This window comes from Ahaetulla prasina, chromosome 1 (genome assembly GCF_028640845.1).
Source record: "Ahaetulla prasina isolate Xishuangbanna chromosome 1, ASM2864084v1, whole genome shotgun sequence".
Lineage (NCBI taxonomy): Eukaryota > Metazoa > Chordata > Lepidosauria > Squamata > Colubridae > Ahaetulla > Ahaetulla prasina.
In genome coordinates, this window is record NC_080539.1 from 140,306,736 (window position 1) to 140,328,773 (window position 22,038).

The 22,038-nt window shown below is 40.8% G+C and overlaps 1 protein-coding gene across 1 annotated transcript; it reads left to right on the forward strand.

Annotated features, from left to right (window-relative positions):
* Nucleotides 1-8,520: 8,520 nt before the first annotated feature.
* LOC131188736 (uncharacterized protein K02A2.6-like) lies at nt 8,521-9,222 on the forward strand (the record flags this gene model as incomplete). The annotated part of the gene is made up of 1 exon (XM_058164241.1): nt 8,521-9,222. A coding segment is annotated over one exon (702 nt), but the record flags the coding sequence as incomplete, so codon positions are not given.
* Between the last annotated feature and the right edge of the window lie 12,816 nt (nt 9,223-22,038).

Consider the following 22,038-nt stretch of genomic DNA (forward strand, 5'->3'; position numbering starts at 1 on the left):
TTTATATATGGGAGGAGGGCTGTGCCATTTTCTTGTTCTCTGTCTTGGATTTTAGTGGGGGGTTCTTTTTGGATTAGCTTGGTAATCTTATTTCTTTGGAATCCATTGGATGTTAGTATGTTAGTGAGAGTGTCTAGTTCGGTTTTTAGGTGTTGTTCATCAGCTAAGCGTTTTGTTCTAGAGATGAGTGTCTTGGCTACGGAGTTGATCTGTGCTGGGTGGTGGTGTGAGAGTGCGTGCAGATAGCGGTTTGTGTGTGTTTTCTTCTGGTAGATGGTGTGTCCTAGGGAGCCATTGGGTTTCCTGTAGACTAAGACATCTAGGAAGGAAGTTGGTTGTTAACTTCTGTTTCCATGGTGAACTGTATTTTGGGGTGTAGGCTATTGAGGTCTGTGAGGAAGTTGTCAAGTTTTTCTTTCCTGTGTGGCCAGATTATGAAGGTGTCATCTACATATCTGAGCCAGAGTTTGGGTTTGTGATCAGATTTTTCTAGTGCTTGGGTTTCAAAGTGTTCCATGTAGAGGTTGGCAATGACAGGTGAGAGGGGTGATCCCATGGGTGCACCTTCTATTTGTTTGTATTTTTGTCCATTATAGATGAAGTATGTGTTGGATAGGCAGTGGTTGGTCAGATCTAGGATGTGCTTGGGGGGGTTATATTTGTTTTGGATAGCTGTCAAGGCTTCTTTGATTGGCACTTGGGTGAAGAGGGATATGACATCAAAGCTCACGAGTAGGTCGCTGGGCTGTAAGTTTTGTTTCTTTATGATCTCTATGAACTGGAATGAGTTTTTTACGTGTGAGGTGATGGATTCTGCATAGGGCTGTAGTTGTTTGGCGAGAAATTTGGCTAGGTTTTGTAGAGGTGAGCCTATGGAGCTGACTATGGGTCTGAGTGGGGGTTCCTTCTTTGTGTATCTTGGGAGGCCATAGAGCTTAGGGCATCTGGATGATTTCTCTGGGAATGATTCTTTGTTGGATTTCTTCACTGATGGGGGAGGCTTTTATTTTGGATCTAGTGGTTTTTTCTAGGTAGGTGGTGGGGTCTGTGTTTAGGGGCTTGTATGCAGGGTCTTGGAGTAGGTTGGTTAATTTGGTTTGGTAGTCAGATGTGTTCATAACCACCGTGGCGTTGCCCTTGTCTGCTGGTAGGATTATTATGCTGGTATCTTTTTTCAGGTTAAGTAGTGCTGTCTGTTCCTCTTTGGGTAAGTTGCTTTTGGGTGGCTTGCTGGTGCAGAGGATGTTGGAGATCTCGAGTCTGATTTTGTTAGCGTCATCGGGGTTGATTTTGGTCAGGCTGGTTTCAACTCCGCATATAATGCTTTCAGTGGGGATGTATTTGGGAGTGACTGCAAAGTTGAATCCTTTGGAAAGGACATCGGTTTCAGCTTTGGTGAGGATCCTATCTGAGATGTTATGCACTGTTTGTTTCATGTGTTGCTGTGAGGGTGGAGGTTTGTTTCTGGCGTTCTTGTAGTCTTCGGAGTTTGTTGGTGTGCGTGTCTGTCTTGAGGGTGGTCTGTGTTTGCTCTCAGGCGGCAAGTTGTTTTGGATTTGTCCCAAAGTGCAGGGTGCATCTTGTTGCTGAGTTTGAGGTGAAGTGTGAGGAGATCTTTGTTGATTTGATCTAGGAGGAATCTTTTGTGTGAAGTTCATTTCTGATTAAGGCCAATTCTGTTCTTTTTAGGATCTCGTTTGGTGGCTGCAGAGTTGGAGTGGAATTTCAATTGGAAGCATTTGGGGATTAAATTTTGATCGCGGCAGTTTCAGTAGGAATAGGTCACATAAAATGGAAGCTCTTTGGACTTCTAGTTTTTCATAGGTCCTGGTCAGATGGTGGATTTCCTCCCCGTAGAGGTGCAATATTTGTTTTCTGAGGTTTTCACGGGTGTTTGTATATAGGTCTTTGGTTGTTCGGGTTTTCTCCCGTGTAAAATTGGAAGTGTCTTGGCGACGTTTCGACGAAGTCTCATTCGTCATCTTCAGGCTTCAGCTTCGTGCTTCTGGGAGCAATGTTCAAATCCCCACTAGCAGTTCAAATCCCCACTAGCAGTTAAAAGGAAGAAACAGCTGCGATCACACATTGCTCCCAGAAGCACGAAGCTGAAGCCTGTAGATGACGAATGAGACTTCACGAAACGTCCAAGACACTTCCAATTTTACACGGGAGAAAACCCAACAACCAAAGACCTATACAAACACGTGAAAACCTCAGAAAACAAATATATATATATATATATATTTGTTTTCTGAGGTTATATATAATTATATATATATCTATATATCTATATATCTATATCTATCTATATATATATCTATATATCTATATCTATCTATCTATCTATCTATCTATCTATATATATATATATATATATACACACACACAGTGGGGTAAAAAAGTATTTAGTCAGCCACCAATTGTGCAAGTTCTCCCACTGAAAAAGATGAGAGAGGCCTGTAATTGTCATCATAGGTATACCTCAACTAGGAGAGACAACATGAGAAAACACATCCAGAAAATCACATTGTCTGATTTGTAACGAATTTATTTGCAAATTATGGTGGAAAATAAGTATTTGGTCACCAACAAATAAGCAAGATTTCTGACTCTCACAGACCTGTAACTTCTACTTTAAGAGGCTCCTCTGTTCTCCACTCATTACCTGTATTAATGGTACCTGTTTGAACTTGTTATCAGTATAAAAAACACCTGTCCACAACCTCAAACAGTCACACTCCAAACTCCACTATGGTGAAGACCAAAGAGCTGTCGAAGGACACCAGAAACAAAATTGTAGACTTGCACCAGGCTGGAAAGGCTGAATCTGCAACAGGCAAGCAGCTTGGTGTGAAGAAATCAACTGTGGGAGGAATAATTAGAAAATGGAAGACATACAAGACCACTCATAATCTCCCTCGATCTGGGGCTCCATGCAAGATCTCACCCCGTGGGGTCAAAATGATCACAAGAACGGTGAGCAAATATCCCAGAACCACACAGGGGGACCTAGTGAATGACCTGCAGAGAACTGGGACCAGCGTAACAAAGGCTACCATCAGTAACACACTACACCGCCAGGGACTCAGATCCTGCAGTGCCAGACATGTCCCCCTGCTTAAGCCAGTACATGTCCGGGCCCGTCTGAAGTTTGCTAGAGAGCATTTGGATGATGCAGAAGAGGATTGGGAGAATGTCATATGGTCAGATGAAACCAAAGTAGAACTGTTTGGTAGAAACTCAACTCGTCATGTTTGGAGGAGAGAGAATGCTGAGTTGCATCCAAAGAACACCATACCTACTGTGAAGCATGGGGGTGGCAACATCATGCTGTGGGGCTGTTTCTCTGCAAAGGGACCAGGACGACTGATCCGTGTAAAGGAAAGAATGAATGGGGCCATGTATCGTGAGATTTTGAGTGCAAACCTCCTTCCATCAGCAAGGACATTGAAGATGAAACCTGGCTGGGTCTTTCAGCATGACAATGATCCTCAACACACCGCCTGGGCAACGAAGGAGTGGCTCCGTAAGAAGCATTTCAAGGTCCTGGAGTGGCCTAGCCAGTCACCAGATCTCAACTCCATAGAAAACCTTTGGAGGGAGTTGAAAGTCCGTGTTGCCCAGCGACAGCCCCAAAACATCACTGCTCTAGAGGAGATCTGCATGGAGGAATGGGCCAACATACCAGCAACAGTGTGTGAAAACCTTGTGAAGACGTACAGAAAACGTTTGACCTCTGTAATTGCCAGCAAAGGATATATAACAAAGTATTGAGATGAACTTTTGATATTGACCAAATACTTATTTTCCACCATAATTTGCAAATAAATTAGTTACAAATCAGACAATGTGATTTTCTGGATGTGTTTTCTCATGTTGTCTCTCCTAGTTGAGGTATACCTATGATAACAATTACAGGCCCCTCTCATCTTTTTCAGTGGGAGAACTTGCACAACTGGTGACTGACTAAATACTTTTTTACCCCACTGTGTATATATATATATATATATAAGGACAAACATTGTTTTGAGGGGCTATGACTGAATTTGTAAGTAACTTATCCTACATAGCTTTTAAATTGCCATTTATGAAAATAATAGTATCAAAACAGATAAGAAAAATCTCTAAGATCCAAGAAGCTAAAGAAATATAAGATAAATTTTCATAACATAATAAAGGTAACCAAACAATTAGTCCTAGTTCAAAGGGGTTTCAGTGAAAATTCATATAAGAATGTGGAAAATTGCCATAAACTGGGCCAACAGAACCCAAGACAGATTGTTTCCAGAGATAATACAGCTTAATGGCCCATCTGCTATCTTTTCATCTGCCTCGGCTCATCTGCTTAAGATGACCATCTCCTTCTAACTAACAAAGTTTCTTAGAATATCCTTTGACATGCTTAGAAGAGAAAGTCTTAGTTATGCTAAGTGTGCTCAGAATTGGCAATACCCAGTTTAGAGATAGTAGGAGTAGCAAAATCAAAAGTGGGCACTATTAAAACTGTCATGTTAAAAGAAGTCTTATGTTTAGAACAGTTTCTCAAACTGATACCCTGAAATAGGTTGATTCAACAACTAATAAAGTTCCCATCCAGTTTAATATGCAATAGGATAGGCTATCATGCTGCCAAAATTCATAAATTCAGCTGGCTGCAATTTCACTAAAATTATAACATTAGAACTCTCTATGTGAAAGCTTCCAACAAATTAAAGATCCCATCTTTTGTTTCATGTATAGAACATTTAACGTAGGTATTTGTTTAGAAAAAATAATAATACTGCAGTTATTTCATTTTCATCCTTCCAAAATAAAGTATTATAATTATGTCATATAATTATATTAATGTAATTATTTTTCATTTCATTCAAATATGACCGATCTGTCTGAATCTCAATGATCTCTTTGGCTGTCATAGGAAAAAATGATGGCAACCTAGAATGGGGTGATTTTGTTTCAGGTGTAAGGAAATAGAAAAGGATAGCAAATACAAAATTTCAAACAAATAGATTGTTAGAAAAATGTATCAATGACCTGTTAAAAAACAATACTCAAATAAAATTTGAAAGCAAAACTGCTTCTTCTGTGTGCATCAGTCCTACTACATTTTAAAGAACATTAAGTGATTCCAGAATGGACTTGCTTTCCTATGGTTTTATGAGAAATTGTTAATAGATAACATACAGTTTTGCGGATACACAGATTGTATCTATGTTCACTTTTACATTCTGCATCACTACTAGAACCTCGGGATATTTCAGCTTTCAATCTGGTCAGGACTCCCTGTGATTTTTTCCTCTCTCGAATCTGCCCAGATCTGTCAGACAAGATGACCTGCTCAGGGAAAAAAAAAATTGTCCTCTATATGCAACGATTAGACTGTCATAGGGCTTTTATTAACATCAGTGTAATGTATCTTTAAGAGTTTTGGAGGGAAAACTGAGCGGGAAAAAGCACGTTGCTGATTGGATAAAGCCTCTGGCTAAACTGTATATAAAGAGAGGGTTTTCCCAGCCCGAGCTGCTGGGTTCACCATATAGTAAAGAGCTGTTGTCACTATCCTGGTCTCCTGCCTCGTTATTGCCCGAACTTAACACTGGCGACGAAGGTGGGATCTCGAGGCTAGGAGCACCAGGGAAAAAGCTGAATTCACCAGGAAGACGCGAACCCAGAAAACAAGGGGCGGAAAGCAGCGATGTCCAGCTACACACCGCCAGCGCCATTCGACCCAGCTAAGGAAAAATGGGGGTCATACATGGCTCGTTTCGAGTGTTTCCTCGAGGCGAACGAACTCCAAGGAGTCTCAGACAACAGGAAGCGAGCGTATTTCCTGAGCCACTGCGGTCCAGAGGTTTTCGACACCACAGAATCGTTGGCGGAGCCAACGCCGGTACAGTCGGTGCCGTGGCAGACTCTGCAGACCGTATTGAAAGCCCATTATGCACCAACGCCGTCCAAGTATGTGCAACGGTACGAATTCAGGGAGCGTAGGCAGCAAGAGGGCGAGTCCATCAGCGTATACATGGCAGCCCTGAGGAAAGCCACGAACCATTGCGAGTACCGAGACTTGGAAGAGGCATTACTGGAGCAACTCATTCGTGGGGTCAGGGACATCCGTTTGCGACAGCGGCTGCTGTCCAAAAGCAACTTGACGCTGGCAAACGCCTTGGATGAAGCCAGGGCTCATGAGATGTCTACCCAAGCGGCGGAAACCCTACAAAAGCAGGTCGCACCAACGGCTGGTGCGAAATCAACCCCGGTCCACAATGAAGAGGTCCAGGCCGAGTCGGACGGTGAGGAGGAGGAAGGAGTCTTCCACACCGGGAGGCCGGAGAAAGAAGACCAGGGTGACTGCGCGAGTTGTGGAGGGCAACACCAACGACAACAATGCAAATTTAAGGATGCGATTTGTCGGCGGTGCGAAAGGAAGGGGCACATAGCACAGGCCTGTCGAGCACCCCAACCTTCCCGCCAAAAATTCAAACTGACCAACCAGAGCGCGGGAACGGCGAAGCGGCCCGTGATTGGTCAATTCAAAAAAGGCGCGAAGTTGAATCAGACTGCCGTGAGAGTGGGTCACGCAGCAACACGCCTAGAAAAAAAAATCTTTAAGAAAACAAAGATTGAGGGGGTGCCGTGCCGATTGGAGCTGGACACCGGCTCAGCGATCACGATCATGTCCTGGGACACTCTCGTGAAAGCCTTATCCGCCATCGCAAAGCGCAAGCTGAAACCACAGAACTTAAAGGTACAAGACTACCAAGGGAATCGCATCCCTGTTCGAGGGGTAACGTCCGTCCACGTCGAGTATGGACAATACAAGAAAACTCTGCCCATCACCATAGTCGATGGGACCCTGCCAAGCTTGTTGGGACTGGACTGGTTCCGAGCATTGGGCATGGGAGTGACTGGAATCTTCAGAAACGAAGTCAACCTCAAAGACGCACTCATGAAGGAATTTGGGGACGTTTTCAGAGACTGCCTGGGCAAGTACACGGGGACCCCTATTTCTTTTAACTTAGACCCACAAGTTGCCCCTATTCATTTAAAGGCTAGGAGGGTCCCGTTCGCCCTAAAGCCCAGGATTGACTGGGAACTGGACAAGCTAGTAAACCAGGGAATTCTAGTGCCAGTTGACCATGCTAAGTGGGAGACCCCTATAGTCACCCCAGTCAAACCGGACGGGTCGGTCCGGATTTGCGCTGACTATAAGGCAACGCTTAACAAAGCGTTGCAAAAGAGTGCTTACCCCGTCCCGGTGGTACAGCACTTACTGCACTCAATGGGGCAAGGGCAGGTTTTTGCCAAGCTAGACTTGGCCCAAGCCTATCAACAGCTGCCTGTAGATAGCAGCACAGCCGAAGCGCAGACAATTGTGACTCACAGAGGGGCTTTTAAGTGTACCCGGTTACAGTTTGGGGTTAGTGTGGCTCCAGGGTTATTTCAGAACCTAATGGAGCGGCTATTGCAGGGACTACCAGGGGTGGTACCATACTTTGACGATGTACTGGTATCCGCTGAGAATCTAGAGGAATTAGGGGTAAGGCTGCGAAAAGTTTTGGGCATTTTCCGGTCTGCCGGTCTCAAAGTTAAACTGAACAAATGCCAGATCGGGGTTGAATCTGTGGAATTCCTAGGCTACCGGATAGACAGGGAAGGGATTCACCCCACTGGAAGCAAGGTACGGGCCATCAGGAAGGCCCCGGTTCCAAAGAACAAAACGGAGTTGCAGGCATTCTTAGGTCTGGTCAATTTCTACGCGGTATTTTTAAGAAATAAGGCAGCAGTAGCCGAGCCGCTTCATAAATTACTAGCAAAGACGGCTGCATGGTCTTGGGGAAAGGCGGAAGCTAGGGCATTCGAAGGGGTAAAGAATCTCCTATCGAGTGATAGCCTCCTTATCCAATACAATGGCACGCTGCCATTAGTGTTAAGCTGCGATGCATCTCCCTATGGGGTGGGGGCTGTGCTCAGCCACAGGTTGCCAAATGGCACAGAAGCCCCTATTGCATATTACTCCCGAACAATGTCATCAGCTGAAAGGAATTATAGCCAGCTAGATAAGGAAGCCTTGGCTATAGTCTCCGGAGTAAAGAAATTCCATGAATATGTATTTGGTCGTGATTTCGAAATCATCACGGACCATAGACCTTTGCTAGGCCTGTTGGCAGGTGATCGCCCAACGCCCGTGGCACTTTCGCCCAGACTGACCAGATGGACTATCTTCCTAGCGCGATTCTTACAAACTACTACACCGGCCAGGAAGGAATTAGGCATGCGGACGCCCTGAGCAGATGCCCGCTACCAGAGACTATCAAGACCCCACTCCGGGACACCAGTTCTGCTAATTGACTCTTTGGACTCTGGCCCAGTCACATCCAAAGAGGTGGCTCGGCTTCGTACAAGGACATTACAATAAGGACTGTAATTGGTTGGGTACAAAGAGGTTGGCCGCTGCGCGGGCGGCGTTTTAAAGAATTTGTAAAAAAACGTGGGGAACTCTCAGCTCAAGGGGGGTGCCTGCTATGGGGGGATCGAGTGGTGATCCCGGAGAAATTGAGGAAAAAGGTATTGGAACTCCTTCACGAAGGCCACCCAGGGATTGTGAGAATGAAGGGTCTAGCGCGAAGCTATGTGTGGTGGCCCTTAATGGACATGGAAATTGCTGAAAGGGTAGGGAAATGCCAGGCCTGCCAGGAGTCCAGACCGCTACCCCCAACGGCCCCGATCCGGGAATGGGAGAGACCCCAGGGCCCTTGGTCTAGGATCCATATCGATTTTGCCGGCCCCTTCCACGGCCAAACTTTTTTGGTAGTAGTCGATGCCTACTCCAAATGGCTGGAAATCATTCTCATGAGATCCATGACAGCCGAGGCCGTGATTTCAGTCCTACGGCACCTATTTGTAACCCACGGGTTGCCCGACACTTTAGTCTCCGATAACGGCCCGCAATTCACGGCAACCCAGTTTGAGGAGTACTTGGCAGAGGAGGGCATCCGGCATGTCCTCTCGGCGCCTTTCCACCCTGCGACGAACGGCCTTGCAGAACGTTTCGTTCGGAGCGCAAAGGAAGCATTGTCCAGAATCAGGCCAGGCGATTGGCAAACAAAAATCGATACATTCCTAGCAGTCCAACACAGAACCCCCTGTGTAACAACTGGCCGCAGCCCGGCAGAGCTATTAATGGGTCGGAAGCTTAGGTGCCCACTAGACCGCTTAAACCCAAACTATACACCAGACGGTTACAAAGGGGCACACGGTAAAACAAGAGGGATGGCAGTAGGCGACCTAGTGTGGGCACACAACTACAGCGAGGGCCCAACCTGGTTAGCAGGAAAAATCCTAGAGATAACAGGACCAAAATCATATCTAGTAGAGATAGAGGATGGCCGTGTATGGAAGCGCCACATAGACCAAATAAGGAAACGCATAACCGGTAAATCAGAATCAGACGAAACAGGCCCTGACTATCCAATGTTTGAATCCACAGCTGACTCAAACCCGGGGCAAACGCGGGACTTATCTGAGTTCCAGGAGGTCCAGCGACGCCAACCGGTTCCTCCTGAAGACAGCAGGGATGACTCTGCAAATAATCCAGGGCCGGATGGCCTAGAGGAGGAGCTGAGAGGAACAAACAGTCCCTCCGGTCAGCTCGACTCACTCCCAGAAAATGAATTGCGCAGGTCCGAAAGAGTCAGGAGACGCCCAGTCTACTTTTTTTTTTTTTTCTTTACATTTATACCCCGCCCTTCTCCGAAGACTCAGGGCGGCTTACTTGCGTGATTACGTAGAAAAATAAGATGTTAATTCTATGTAAATATTGGTAAAGTGTTCTCTGGGAGGGAAGGAGTGTAATGTATCTTTAAGAGTTTTGGAGGGAAAACTGAGCGGGAAAAAGCACGTTGCTGATTGGATAAAGCCTCTGGCTAAACTGTATATAAAGAGAGGGTTTTCCCAGCCCGAGCTGCTGGGTTCACCATATAGTAAAGAGCTGTTGTCACTATCCTGGTCTCCTGCCTCGTTATTACCCGAACTTAACAATCAGTGTGAGCCATTATTTTTTTTAAAAAAAAATTCTGATTCAATGTGTGAATCTGTAACTCTAAAGTTATTTGTAGTTTTGGCATAATTTCAAAAAGTCTTCTGAAGGAAATTGGTTCAGACTGTTGATAAAAGCTGTTTCTGCTTCTCCCACACCCTGCTTGCTTAGGGAGAAGCAAAAAGATATTAAGAAAGAAAATGAGAGCAAAAGTCTGTCACTCTCTGTGTATTTATGTGTAACAAAGAGAGAGAGACAGAGATGGATACCGTCGTATCCATCCATTCCTTGTTCATCCAACCACAATTGGATCACCACCAATTCACACTGAATCCATGTGGTGTTCCAATAGGCCATTGGCCTGGAGCCAATTCAGATGAGGAATTTGCTGGGAGAAGTTCCTCAAACTTTCCAAGAATATATTCCCATCTTATATTAATTAAAGCAACATATGTTAGTGCCTCAGGCTCTTGTCCTGACCATCTTTGTCTAAAGAAATGGCCTTTTCATAATCTTTGACAGGACCAGACTACATTTAGAAAACTCATTGTGAGTGTTCCGAAGGATACAAATTGTATTTTTAAAAATCTTTTATGATTGAGGGGCTGCCATAAAGAAGTCAATCTATTTTCCAAAGCACCAGAAGGCAAGACAAGAAACAATGGATGAAAACTAATCAAGGAGGGAAGCAACTTAGAACAAAGGAAAAAATTCCTAACATTGAAAACAATCAACCAATGGAATGGCTTGTCTTCAGAAGTTGTGGGTGCTTCATAACTTGAGGTTTTCAAGAAGAGACGGGATAGTCATTTGTCTAAAATGGTATAGACTCTACTATTTCAGCAGCGAGTTGAACTAGATGATCTTCAAGTTCCTTTTCAATTCTGTTATTTTGTTATTCTGACCATGTACATATTATTACTGCCAAAGGGGAAGAGAAGCACTTCTAGTAGTGTCTGGTTTAAGAACTTCCATTAGCAGAATAATTTGAGCTATATTTCATAAATTGATAGGACTTAGCATGAAACATTCATAGTACTTTTGCACATTCAGTATGTCCAAGTAATAGCTATTATTATCTAGTGTTCCTAGGATTTGATTGTTGAATCTTTCTCTTATACCTAGCCATAGATATACAGTACATAGATGAAAAAGATTTATCTTTTGTTTAAAATGTGGATTGTTTAAAGAGGAAATTCAGTGAGGAAATTAGTGGGCTTACTTCATGGGCTCTTCATAAATCTTTCTTGTAATTATATCAGAAATGGAAAGCCATGGCTGGAGGTGATGAGAGACAGGGCTAAGTCAAAAGTCAAATTAACTTTTTCTTTAAATCACTTTCCTCCCATTAGTGGTAGAAACGCACACATGCACACCCGCACACTCTAGCAAGCTTTCTCTCTGTTGTTTTACTATCTTTTTAACTATTGGAAGCAACTCTAATTAATGTCTATTAAATTGCAAGAGCAAAGCATTATTGTTTAAATAAGAATAAATACAAAAAGATCCAGACAGCGGAATGCTTTAATACAAATTTTGTATACCAGAGTAAGAATAAGCAGTAACAATAGACCTCATAGTGCTTTGCAGGCAGCCCTTTCTAAGCGGTTTACAGAGCCAGTATATTGCCCCCAATAATCTGACTCCTCATTTTACCGACCTGGGAAGAATGGGAGGCTGAATCAACCATGAGCTGGTCAGAATCAAACTCCATGCTATGGGCAGAGTCATCCTGCAATACTGCATTCTAACCACTGTGCCACCACAGCTTCTACAGAAGCAGACATTCAGGCCATCAGATCTAATCTCCGCTCAGTTTAAGGATTTTAAGGGTTTTAGAAATGAAATCTGAAATGAAATCACAGGGCTTTTTTTATACTACGTAAAATCCAAGACTACATTAACAAGAAATACAATATTTTATTGAGATATGTAGTCATGGCTGTGAAGATAAACATTACCCAACTTTGAAAGATAGATACAACAGTGACAATATTTGATTGGTAACTTAAGAATTTAAGAACGCGCAACAATGGCAAAACTAACAGCATCTATCCACAACAAAAGTTTATGGCTCCTTGTATGCAATATATGGCAAGAGAAAAGCAAATACCTGCAGTATGGTTTTTAAGGGGTCTAAACGTTTATAAACACTTCAAATTAGAATATAAAGAAAGGGAAAGTTAGAAATTAAATGCCTATCTATTTTTTCTAAGTAATTCCTTTTTTTCCCTTTTTCCTCTTTTATTAATAAATCACAATAAACAAACAGTCCAGAATTTAATATTAAATTCAAGCAAAAACCTTTCTCACACATTAAAAAACAATTAAATACTGATCTATTTCTTCCAACCAAATCCATCTTTTTCCTTTTTCCCCCCCTTTATATATAAATCACAATAAATAAACAGTACAAAATGTATTTTGCAACTGATATTAGCAATACTTAATCAACCTTAGGTTCATTACATTTTAGCAATCATACTGAACACTGATACATCTTTAAAAGTTTAAGTAATCTTAATCATTATAGTTTTAAAAAATGTCTCATTTCTATTGTATAAATGCCATTACACTCAGTTAAATGCATCCTTTGCATTATATGATGTAGCAAAACAATTAACTGGGCAGAGAGAAAAAATAACTTAATTTTGAGCATTTTGGGCAAGGGATTCTCCAATATTTCTAAGAAATTGTTTCCATTGTCAGATTTAAACTCTTCTTGTTTTTGCAATCTGCCCTCTGATATGATAAAAGATAATCCGTGATTTTCTGTGTTTTCAAGGACTGTTATCTCAGGCTGACTTTGCCGAACTCCCAATGCAGCACTGCTGCCTCTATGCACATTCTATATCACCCAGGAAGGTGAGGCATGAAAAATAGGTACTTGACACATGTGACAGATGTGTTGCCTAAGAGAGAGTGATTGCACTTAAACAGAGAAAAGAAAATATTGAAAAAGATATTATATCCTTTCTTTACAGGAGGCCACCAATCTTCGCTCCTAAGTCCAATATCAAAGAACACACCATTTTGCATATAATCGCTGGTATATCCACTCTTCACAGGGCTGTTGAGTCTTTAAAATTACCCTACACATTCTTTGAAAGAAGATGATGAATATGATGTACAGTAGGTCAGTCTTTCCTGCATTTGCCTGACTGAGATTCTAGGCATTGCTTTTCTATTTCTTCTTTAGGTTTAGCCATTTTACCCAGTAAACCAGACAAGAAGTATGGCCAGATAAGCTAATTCTACTTTATTGTAAATAATACATTAACAGAATCTTGCAAGTCTGAAATTACAGATCTCCTTCCATCACTTTTAAACCCAATGACTTAGGGAGGAGTCTTTCCCTCCCAAGCCTCTTGCTCCACCCATTATGCAGCTACGGGTTAGGCACTCTCTTATCTGACCATTCCCTAAGCAGCATCTCTTTGACCAGTATCTCAAGGGTGTTCCTACTTAGCATTACAAGGTGTGCAAAGCAAAAGTATAAAAAGGAGTTTACCTAGTGCATATCTCTGGGTGTCTTCAGGGGGCAGCAAAATCTGTAAAATGGGTGTGACATAATAATGCAAACTCCCCTCCTTTTGTGTGGGTATAGGGTGGGGACACATTCATATGCAAAAGGAGAGGATTGTATCACAATTCTACATCTGCTATTTTGCTCATTTTAATGCAACCCATACCCGTGCATGTTTGAATAAGGAGGATACCACATGAAAAATAAAACTATTTTGTATTCCCCCAGAGATCCTTGATAATCTGACAATAGTAGTAATATTTTTTAAAAAAGAATTACTGACTCAAATAGCTTATTTATCCATAATCATTTCTAATAAAGAGATGGTTAAGAACAGCAAAATTGATTTTTTGCCTCTCCATAAGAGGTCTGTTGCACCTAAGATCAACTGGTCAGGTGATTCCTTTACCACAGTTCTGCCACTTTCTTGAGAAGAATCTTCTTTAAAAAAGGCTTTTAAAACATGCCGTCTCATTTGTCTGTGATGAAGCACCTGTGAAATGCAAGATTACGGAGAAATAGTAAAAGTATGTTCAAATTACGTAATTATGGACTTACGACCACAACTGAGCTCAAAATTTATGTTGCTAGGTGAGACAGTTGTTAAGTTAATTCTGCCCCATTTTACAATCTTTCTTATCACAGTTGCTAAGTGAATCACTGCAGCTGTTAAGTAAGTAGCACAGTTGTTAAGTGAATATGGCTTCCCCCATTGACTTTGATTGTCAGAAGGTCACAAAAGGGGATCATGTGATCCCGGGTCACTGCAACTGTCATAAATATGAGTCAGTTGCCAAGCATCGAGATTTTGATCACATGAGCATGGGGATGCTGCAACGGTTGTAAGTGTGAAAAACAGTCATAAGTCACTTTTTTCAGTGATGTTGTCACTTTGAACGGTCACTAAATGAACCTGTTGTAAGTCAAGGACTGCCTTATAATAATAGTATGGTTATAGTAGTAATTATAGTAGCTTAAATATTATATTTAAGTATTAAAATAGATTACAAAATTCTATCAAGAAGGACTAGAAAGATAAAAAAACATATGTAATTTCTGGTAAGAATTTAGTCATCTTTCTTGTTCTTTCCTTGTCTAATTTTGTCCAGTTACTTTGGGGGACATCAGAATATCAATGATTAATGGCCTTGGTGCTGGAGCAGCACAGTCTTGTAATATAATATGAAAAATCTAAGATCAGGGAGACTGAATTAAAATATTCTGGATGACTGCATTACTGTTCTACACAATTAGTAACACCGACTAGAAATCCTTCACATTCACAATCTGCAATGGAAGCTCTTCATCCAAAGCTTATTATTTTTTACATACATACATACATACATACTTACTTACTTACTTACTAAGATCTCAAACAAAAGAGAAAGTGTTGAATTAATAGGCACCCAAGCAGTAGCAGAGAAACCTGCCTCTGAACTCTCATTTTTAATTAATGTAACTGCTAAAACAGAAGAGGGGGCTGAATTATAGCTCATTTGCTTGATAAAGAGCAAGTCGTCTCCAGGCTTCTATCAGCTACAGGAAATTGCTAGAGGATAGCTTAGATCAGGGATGGTATTCACTTAACTTTGATAATGGTTTGCAAATGGGAGCATGCGCATGCACATTTGGACTTTCTGCACATGCGCAGAGTGTCAAAAATGGGACGTGATGATGCCTGGGTGGGTGGGCGGAGTGTCCCACAGCTGCTGCTACCGGTTTTCCAGAACCGGATAAAACCAGCTGAATACCACCACCGGCTTAGATACGAGAGCCAGTTTGGTGTAGTGGTTAAGACATGAGGCTAGAAACCAAAAAAACAAGGAGTGCTAGTCCCACCATAGGCATGAAAGCCAGTTGAGTGACTGGGGGCCAGTCACTCTGTCTCAGCCCTGGAAAGGAGACAACAGCAAACCACTTCTAAAGAACCTTTCCAAGAAAAATTATTGTGTCTTGTTCAGCCAGTTTCTGAGAATTAGACATGATTGGACAGAAGGGGGGGAAGAGTTTAGGTATATGGATCACTAATATGCAAATAGCTTTCTTTTCCACTCATTTATCACAGGACAGGGTTAACATATCAATAAAGGAAAATCTTGTAGCTCAGGGTTGAAATGAGAGGTCCTTAGTGCTCTCTCAATTTGGTTGTTTGGTTGCAAATGTTCCTTACTCAAACTAAGTAATATCATCAGAAAATAACCAAGCTCAAAGAGCACCAAGGACCCCTCAGAATTAATATATGAAATAAATTCCAGATGGGGCATGGATTTGTGGTCTTTTCTCCCTTTTTTGACCTTATTTTTGCCCTTATTTTTGGCTTTTTTGACCTTATTTTTTGCAAACTTCCAGCACATCATGTGGGAAAGCACCAAACTGAGAAAGGAAATGGGCAAAAGTAACCATGAAAGCGATTGGCCAGGAGAGTAGGCACATGAGTAACCAGGTGGTCACATTGACCACTAGGCAGGAGCAGGACGAAGGTATTAAGAAGTCAAGGGCTGAAAATGTGGAGAGACATGAATAAGCAGACCAAGGTGGGCAAAGGCCCTGGTGCCTCGTATGTAACCAGGAAAACTAGCAGACGAAGCAGTGTCAGTGACCACCAGATAGACAGAGCACAGAAATATTTCTGACGTACCAGTCTGCTAGGAGAGGCAGATCTCTCTTTCTTATGCTGTATTTTATCTTTTTCTTGTATTTTTACTATTGCTGTAGGAATTGATCTCAGACTTATTTACAAAAGAATAGCAAAACATATTGCCAGTTAGGCTCCAAAAGGCAAAAGAGTCAGAGGATGTGTACGTTCACCGTGCTGGATAGTTGAGACAGCTGGTTCCTACCTGTAGAGGCTGAAAGAATTTGTGACCCAATTGCTTAAAGTCCTACCTGCAGGACTGTGATGCCATTCTCATGGGCAGTTAAACTCTTCGCTACAAGGAAGAAAATGTTTCCTGCCTTTGCCTCCTTCATGCAGACTGGGCTACCATCTGCGGCTGTAACCACTCCCAGATGGCTCTTCCACCAAGCCTTCATTTATTACCCCAAACTATGTTACTAACTCTTAATTCATCTGATTTTTAGTGTGATAGTAGGGAGGATTAAATGCTGGCATGTTGGCTTTTGATCAGGATTTTATTATTATTGTTATGTTTTATTCTTAGAGCACCTCTTTACAGCATTTTACCTTTATAAGATATGTTTTCCCTCTCCTTAAGGGCATCCTAGAAATATTTTAAAGAAATGACCTCGGCATCACAAATTCACTCCAGTGAATTTAGCATTTCCATTTGATATTTGTATCGAACAAAATAAAACAGAATCCTTTTTATTCAGCTATTTTAGAACACCATAAGGAGAAAAAGTTGTCTTCAAAGCCGATTCTGACCATTGATAGAATGAAGTAGGAAGGGAGGAAGGGAGGGAGGGAGAGAAAGAGAGAGAGAGAGAGAGAGAGAGAGATGCCAAATCTCAAAGGTTTTCTTTCAATAAAGAATGTCTCACCAGATATTTTTTTTGTTTCTTTTTAAATATCAGTTGGCTTATCATTAAGCTTCAGAGGTTCTTAAATTGCTTCTTGGAGTTTATTTGTCAAATAACTCAAGAGTATAAAAGTGGGACCATAAACATTAATTGAGCAGCCATTAAGCAGGATGGCTATTTGTTTTGGGTTGATCGTGAACATAAAGCTCCATACCCTCTGGTAGGAAACAATTAGACATGATGATGAACATGCTATTAAATTCTACTCTTACCATCCTTCTGATATCAGTTGAGCTGGGTAAAATAGAAACCAGCTGTAGTCAGTAAGCAGACACCCGTGATGGGAAGTCATATTTTTACTCTCATGTCACAGCCTGTTATGAATGGCATAAAGGATCTAATGCTTTTTGCTAATGGCAGTGACTAATGATCGTCATTATCTTCATTTATGCTCATAAAAATATTTCTCCACCGAGTCGGATCATAAATAGAACACTGTTTAAAATGAAACAGTGGGACTTTTTTTTTAAAGGAAACATGAGATATAAAATCAACTTAAATACCAGCGGTGGGATGCCTAAATTATTTGGATTTTAGTTAGTGTGATAATAATAGTGCTAATTTTGTTTTTAGAAAGGGATTGAAACATTTGTATTCATCCATGAGCACCCTCTTAGCGCTGAGAGTAAAAGAAGCAAAGCTTGTGGAAGAAAACCAACGTGAGTTATAAATTTGATGCTGCCAACTTGGAGGTTTCCATTTTCTTTGGCAAGAAAGACAGTAAATTTCCTCATCCATTTCTGATTTCAGTTATGAATTCTGCTTACTTGACAGGTACAGAGCACTTCATTATGTGCACACTCGGAAACTCTTAAATAGATGAGGCAGCTATTTGCATCTGATAGAAGTTAAGTGGGACATTAAATTAATGCCAAATAAGTGAGTGCACATTTTGGTGTCATTATGAATGGCTGCAACGCAGCACAAATGTGTTGATGCTTATGTGCTGACAACTCCTACATTTTTTTGAAACTTCTCCAAGAGCTAGACGTGTAAGAATAAGTTGCCACCTTGGAGGATAAAATTAGTAGATGACGTAAGTCACAATAAATATGCACTTGTCTCTCAAAATATAATAAAAGTATTAGTAATTGCTGATTTTTTTTTCTAGCTTGAGGTGAAAGGAGACGTATCTTTTGCAGGGAAAGACAATGTAATTGTAGGAAAACTTCAACCACAAGTAAATTGTGTGTGCTTAGAAGTTATGGACAGCAGTTAGCGAGATAGCACAAATGTAGCATATATCAACCCACATTTAGCAATGTTTTGGGTGAGGTTTATCCCAAAGACACCATAGATACAACCAGGGGTGAAATCCAGCAGGTTCTGACAGGTTCTGGACAATCGGTAGTGGAAATTTTGAGTAGTTTGGAGAACCGGAAAATACCACCTCTGGCTGGCCCCAGAATGGGGTGGGAATGAAGATTTTGCAGTATCTTTCCCCTGCCATATCCACCAAGCCACACCACGCCCACTAAGCCATGCCCACAGAACTGGTAGTAAAAAAAATTGGATTTCACCACTGGATACAACTTCACATTGTCAGAAGCTGGAGGTATAGTCTAGGTATCCTGCATAAATCCTTTTCTTTCCCAAAACAAATGATGTAAAACAGCAAATGTTGCTGCATAAATTATGGGAAATTAGAGAAAAATTGTACATGGCATATTTTGTACAGAAAAGTTATTTGCATAGAATGTGGATTATTTGAAAGTGGAATATACACTATGATTTGATTTTAATATACTTATGGTCCATTAAGCATGTAGTAATGAGGGAGAGGAGCTTTGTTGAACCGATTTTTTTTTTCACTTCAACCATGTCATTTTTCTAGACAGGGAAGCGTCATATACAGTAAGCACCAACCATCATAGGCAGTTGGTTGCTAGGGAGTAGCAGAAGTATTTTGACTTCCCATTTTGTTGGTTAGCCATAGGAGAACATAGAATCCCGGATTAGACTTCGCTTTGGCTTGAACTGGCAGGGATCCCCTCATATAATTTCACAGCATTGATACGTGTCCAGAAATATTTTACAAGAAGAGTTCTCCATTCCTCTGTAAACAACAAAATACCTTATCCCACTAGACTTGAAATCCTGGGCTTGGAAAACTTGGAACTCCGTCGCCTTCGACAAGACCTAAGTTTAACTCATAGAATCATCTATTGTAATGTCCTTCCTGTCAAAGACTACTTCAGCTTTAATTGCAATAATACAAGAGCAACCAATAGATTTAAACTTAATGTCAACCGCTTTAATCTAGATTGCAGAAAATATGACTTCTGTAACAGAATCATCAGTGCTTGGAATACTTTACCTGACTCTGTGGTCTCTTCTCATAATCCTAAAAGTTTTAACCAAAAACTTTCTACTATTGACCTCACCCCATTACTAAGAGGACCATAAGGGGCGTGCATAAGCGCACAAATGTGCCTACCGTTCCTGTCCTATTGTTTTTCTTTTCTTCTTCCTATATATATATATAGACTTCTTCCTATATATATATATATTAGACTGGAAATGGGATAGTCCTAGAACAGGTTCTTGTGAGGCTCCATGCACCAGCTCCATGACTTCTCTTGCCCCTTTGAGTGTAGGAAATAGAAAGCCAAGCAAGGAGTTACTTTAGTGGAGAAAGAAAATCCTAATGGCCATTCAGTCAATCAGTCATTTTATTTCGGTCACTGACCAGGAAAACTGAGAGTCACAATTGATTAGAATAAAACAAGCTATAAAGTCACTAACAAGCAAAACTGTAAGTTCAAGTTTAAGAATTTGTGGGGTGAAAATTAATAAAGTATGATACAATATATATAAGACAACTAAATGATCATTGAGAATAACAGAATAGTAAAATTATTGATCTGAAATATGCAGAACTATTATAATACTAAAAGCTAAAGAAAAATTGTAATTAATATTGTATCTAGAGAAAATTTTGAGGGGAAAAATAGGGGAGACATTGAAAGTTGAGACTATCAATTTGCTCCTGTATACTTACTCATAATCACTGGGCTATGTTGGTAGCATTATCCAAGCTTGTTCAGGTCAACATCCAAATATCTCACACAGCTGGAAATAAAATAGTTTTGAAATTATCATGCATTTCTGAAAAATGGTCATCCAGCTAAGCTACATTTTCCCTGCTCATATTCTTTTAAAAAGAGCTATAAATATTTGCATAAATACATGAAATAAAAGACAGAGAAGCTAGCAGTTTGTAGTGGGGACCTTTAAACCTCAATTCTGTAAAGTATATATTACTTTTTCTTCATTAGATTTCCAGTGAGAATGCTGAAAATATTAAGTACCAGGCAATCCACCAGAATTAGATTCCAATTGGCTTCAGCGATTTTCAAAGCCTATCTGAGATTTTAAATGATTTTAAATCACAGTGAAGATGACAAATGAACGCTTATCAAACCAGTGGGAAATGTTTCTTTTTTCCTGAAAGAAGGCTGCTGTTTTGTCTTTTAAACTAACCTAAGATATTCCAATTACCAAATGCTGAATCATAAATTAGATTCATAAATAAGAAAAAATAAAGCAGGTACCTTTATATTCCAATAAATTAGACTTATTTGAATATAAAAGTACCTGCTTTATTTTTCTTTTTATTGATGATTATTCCTACACAAACATTCAAATAATGAAAGGCAGAGTGTTGCACTCATTTTTATTTGCATAAATAAAGACATTTCAGGGAAGTTTCTTTTGTACCTCTGAAATGAGTTGAAAAGATAAGTTTTTTAGCATTCAGCTAATGTTTGTTGTCTTTTGCTGTCTTTCTTCCGGACATCAGTACTCCTGTATTTGTTTCCCTCTCCTTCTCTTCTCTTCTCTTCCCTTCCCTTCCCTTCCCTTTCCTTTTCTTTCCTTTCCTTTCCTTTCCTTTCCTTTCCTTTCCCTTCCCTTCCCTTCCCTTCTCCTTTCTCTTTCCCTTCCCTTCCCTTCTTCTTTCCTTTCCTTTCCTTTCCTTTCCTTTCCTTTCCTTTCTTTTCTCTTTCCCTTCCCTTCCATTCTTCTTTCCTTTCCTTTCCTTTCCTTTCCCCTCTCCTTTCTCTTCCCTTTTCCATTCTTTTCCCTTCCCTTCTCCTTTCCCTTTCCTTCCCCAAACAAAAGTGGATGATTGTCCTATACACCCTGTGTAAGAGTTTGCAAATTTACTAAGTGGGTGTAATTTCATTCCAATCAAAGGAAGAGCCATCTGGCTCCATTATATGACTGGGTGACTTGATAATAGGCATGAAGAAACAGTTTGCAATATTTAAGCAAGCCAGAGGCAGCTAAAAGTTAGAATATTAAGTCCTAACTTTAAGTACTAGACATAATACTGCCATCAATTAACGATCTCACTCCAGGGCTCTTCAGTGGTATTGAGACTGGCTCCCAAGGACTGAGTTGATTATGCATTATAGGAATTAAAACCCAGTACAGCTGAAATAAGTCAACTGAGGAAGCATCTTCTTATCTGAACATGTATGAAAGGTTCTGCTGAAATGCTAGACATCTATTGCATCAGAACATCTTAGCCTACTTCTCTAAAATACCTGGGTAGCTAATCCTGAAAACACATCAGGTCCAACATCCAATATCTCAGAGATATTGGAAATATCTGCTTTTTGGAAATTCATAAGCAGGATTTACAGCCATCTTTATCCACTGATGATGCTTCATAAAGATCATAAATAATTGTCATTGATGATTTAATGTATAAAAAACAATTTTGTATATATAACAGAATAACAACAATTGGAGGGGACCTTAGAGGTCTTCTAGTCCAACCCCCTTCACAATGGGTTATACCATTCCATATAAATGGTTGTCTAATCTCTTCTTAAAAATCTCCAGTGATGGAGCACCCACAACTTCTAAAGGCAAGCCATCATTCGCACTGTCAGGAAATTTCTCTTTAATTCTAAGTTGGTTCTCT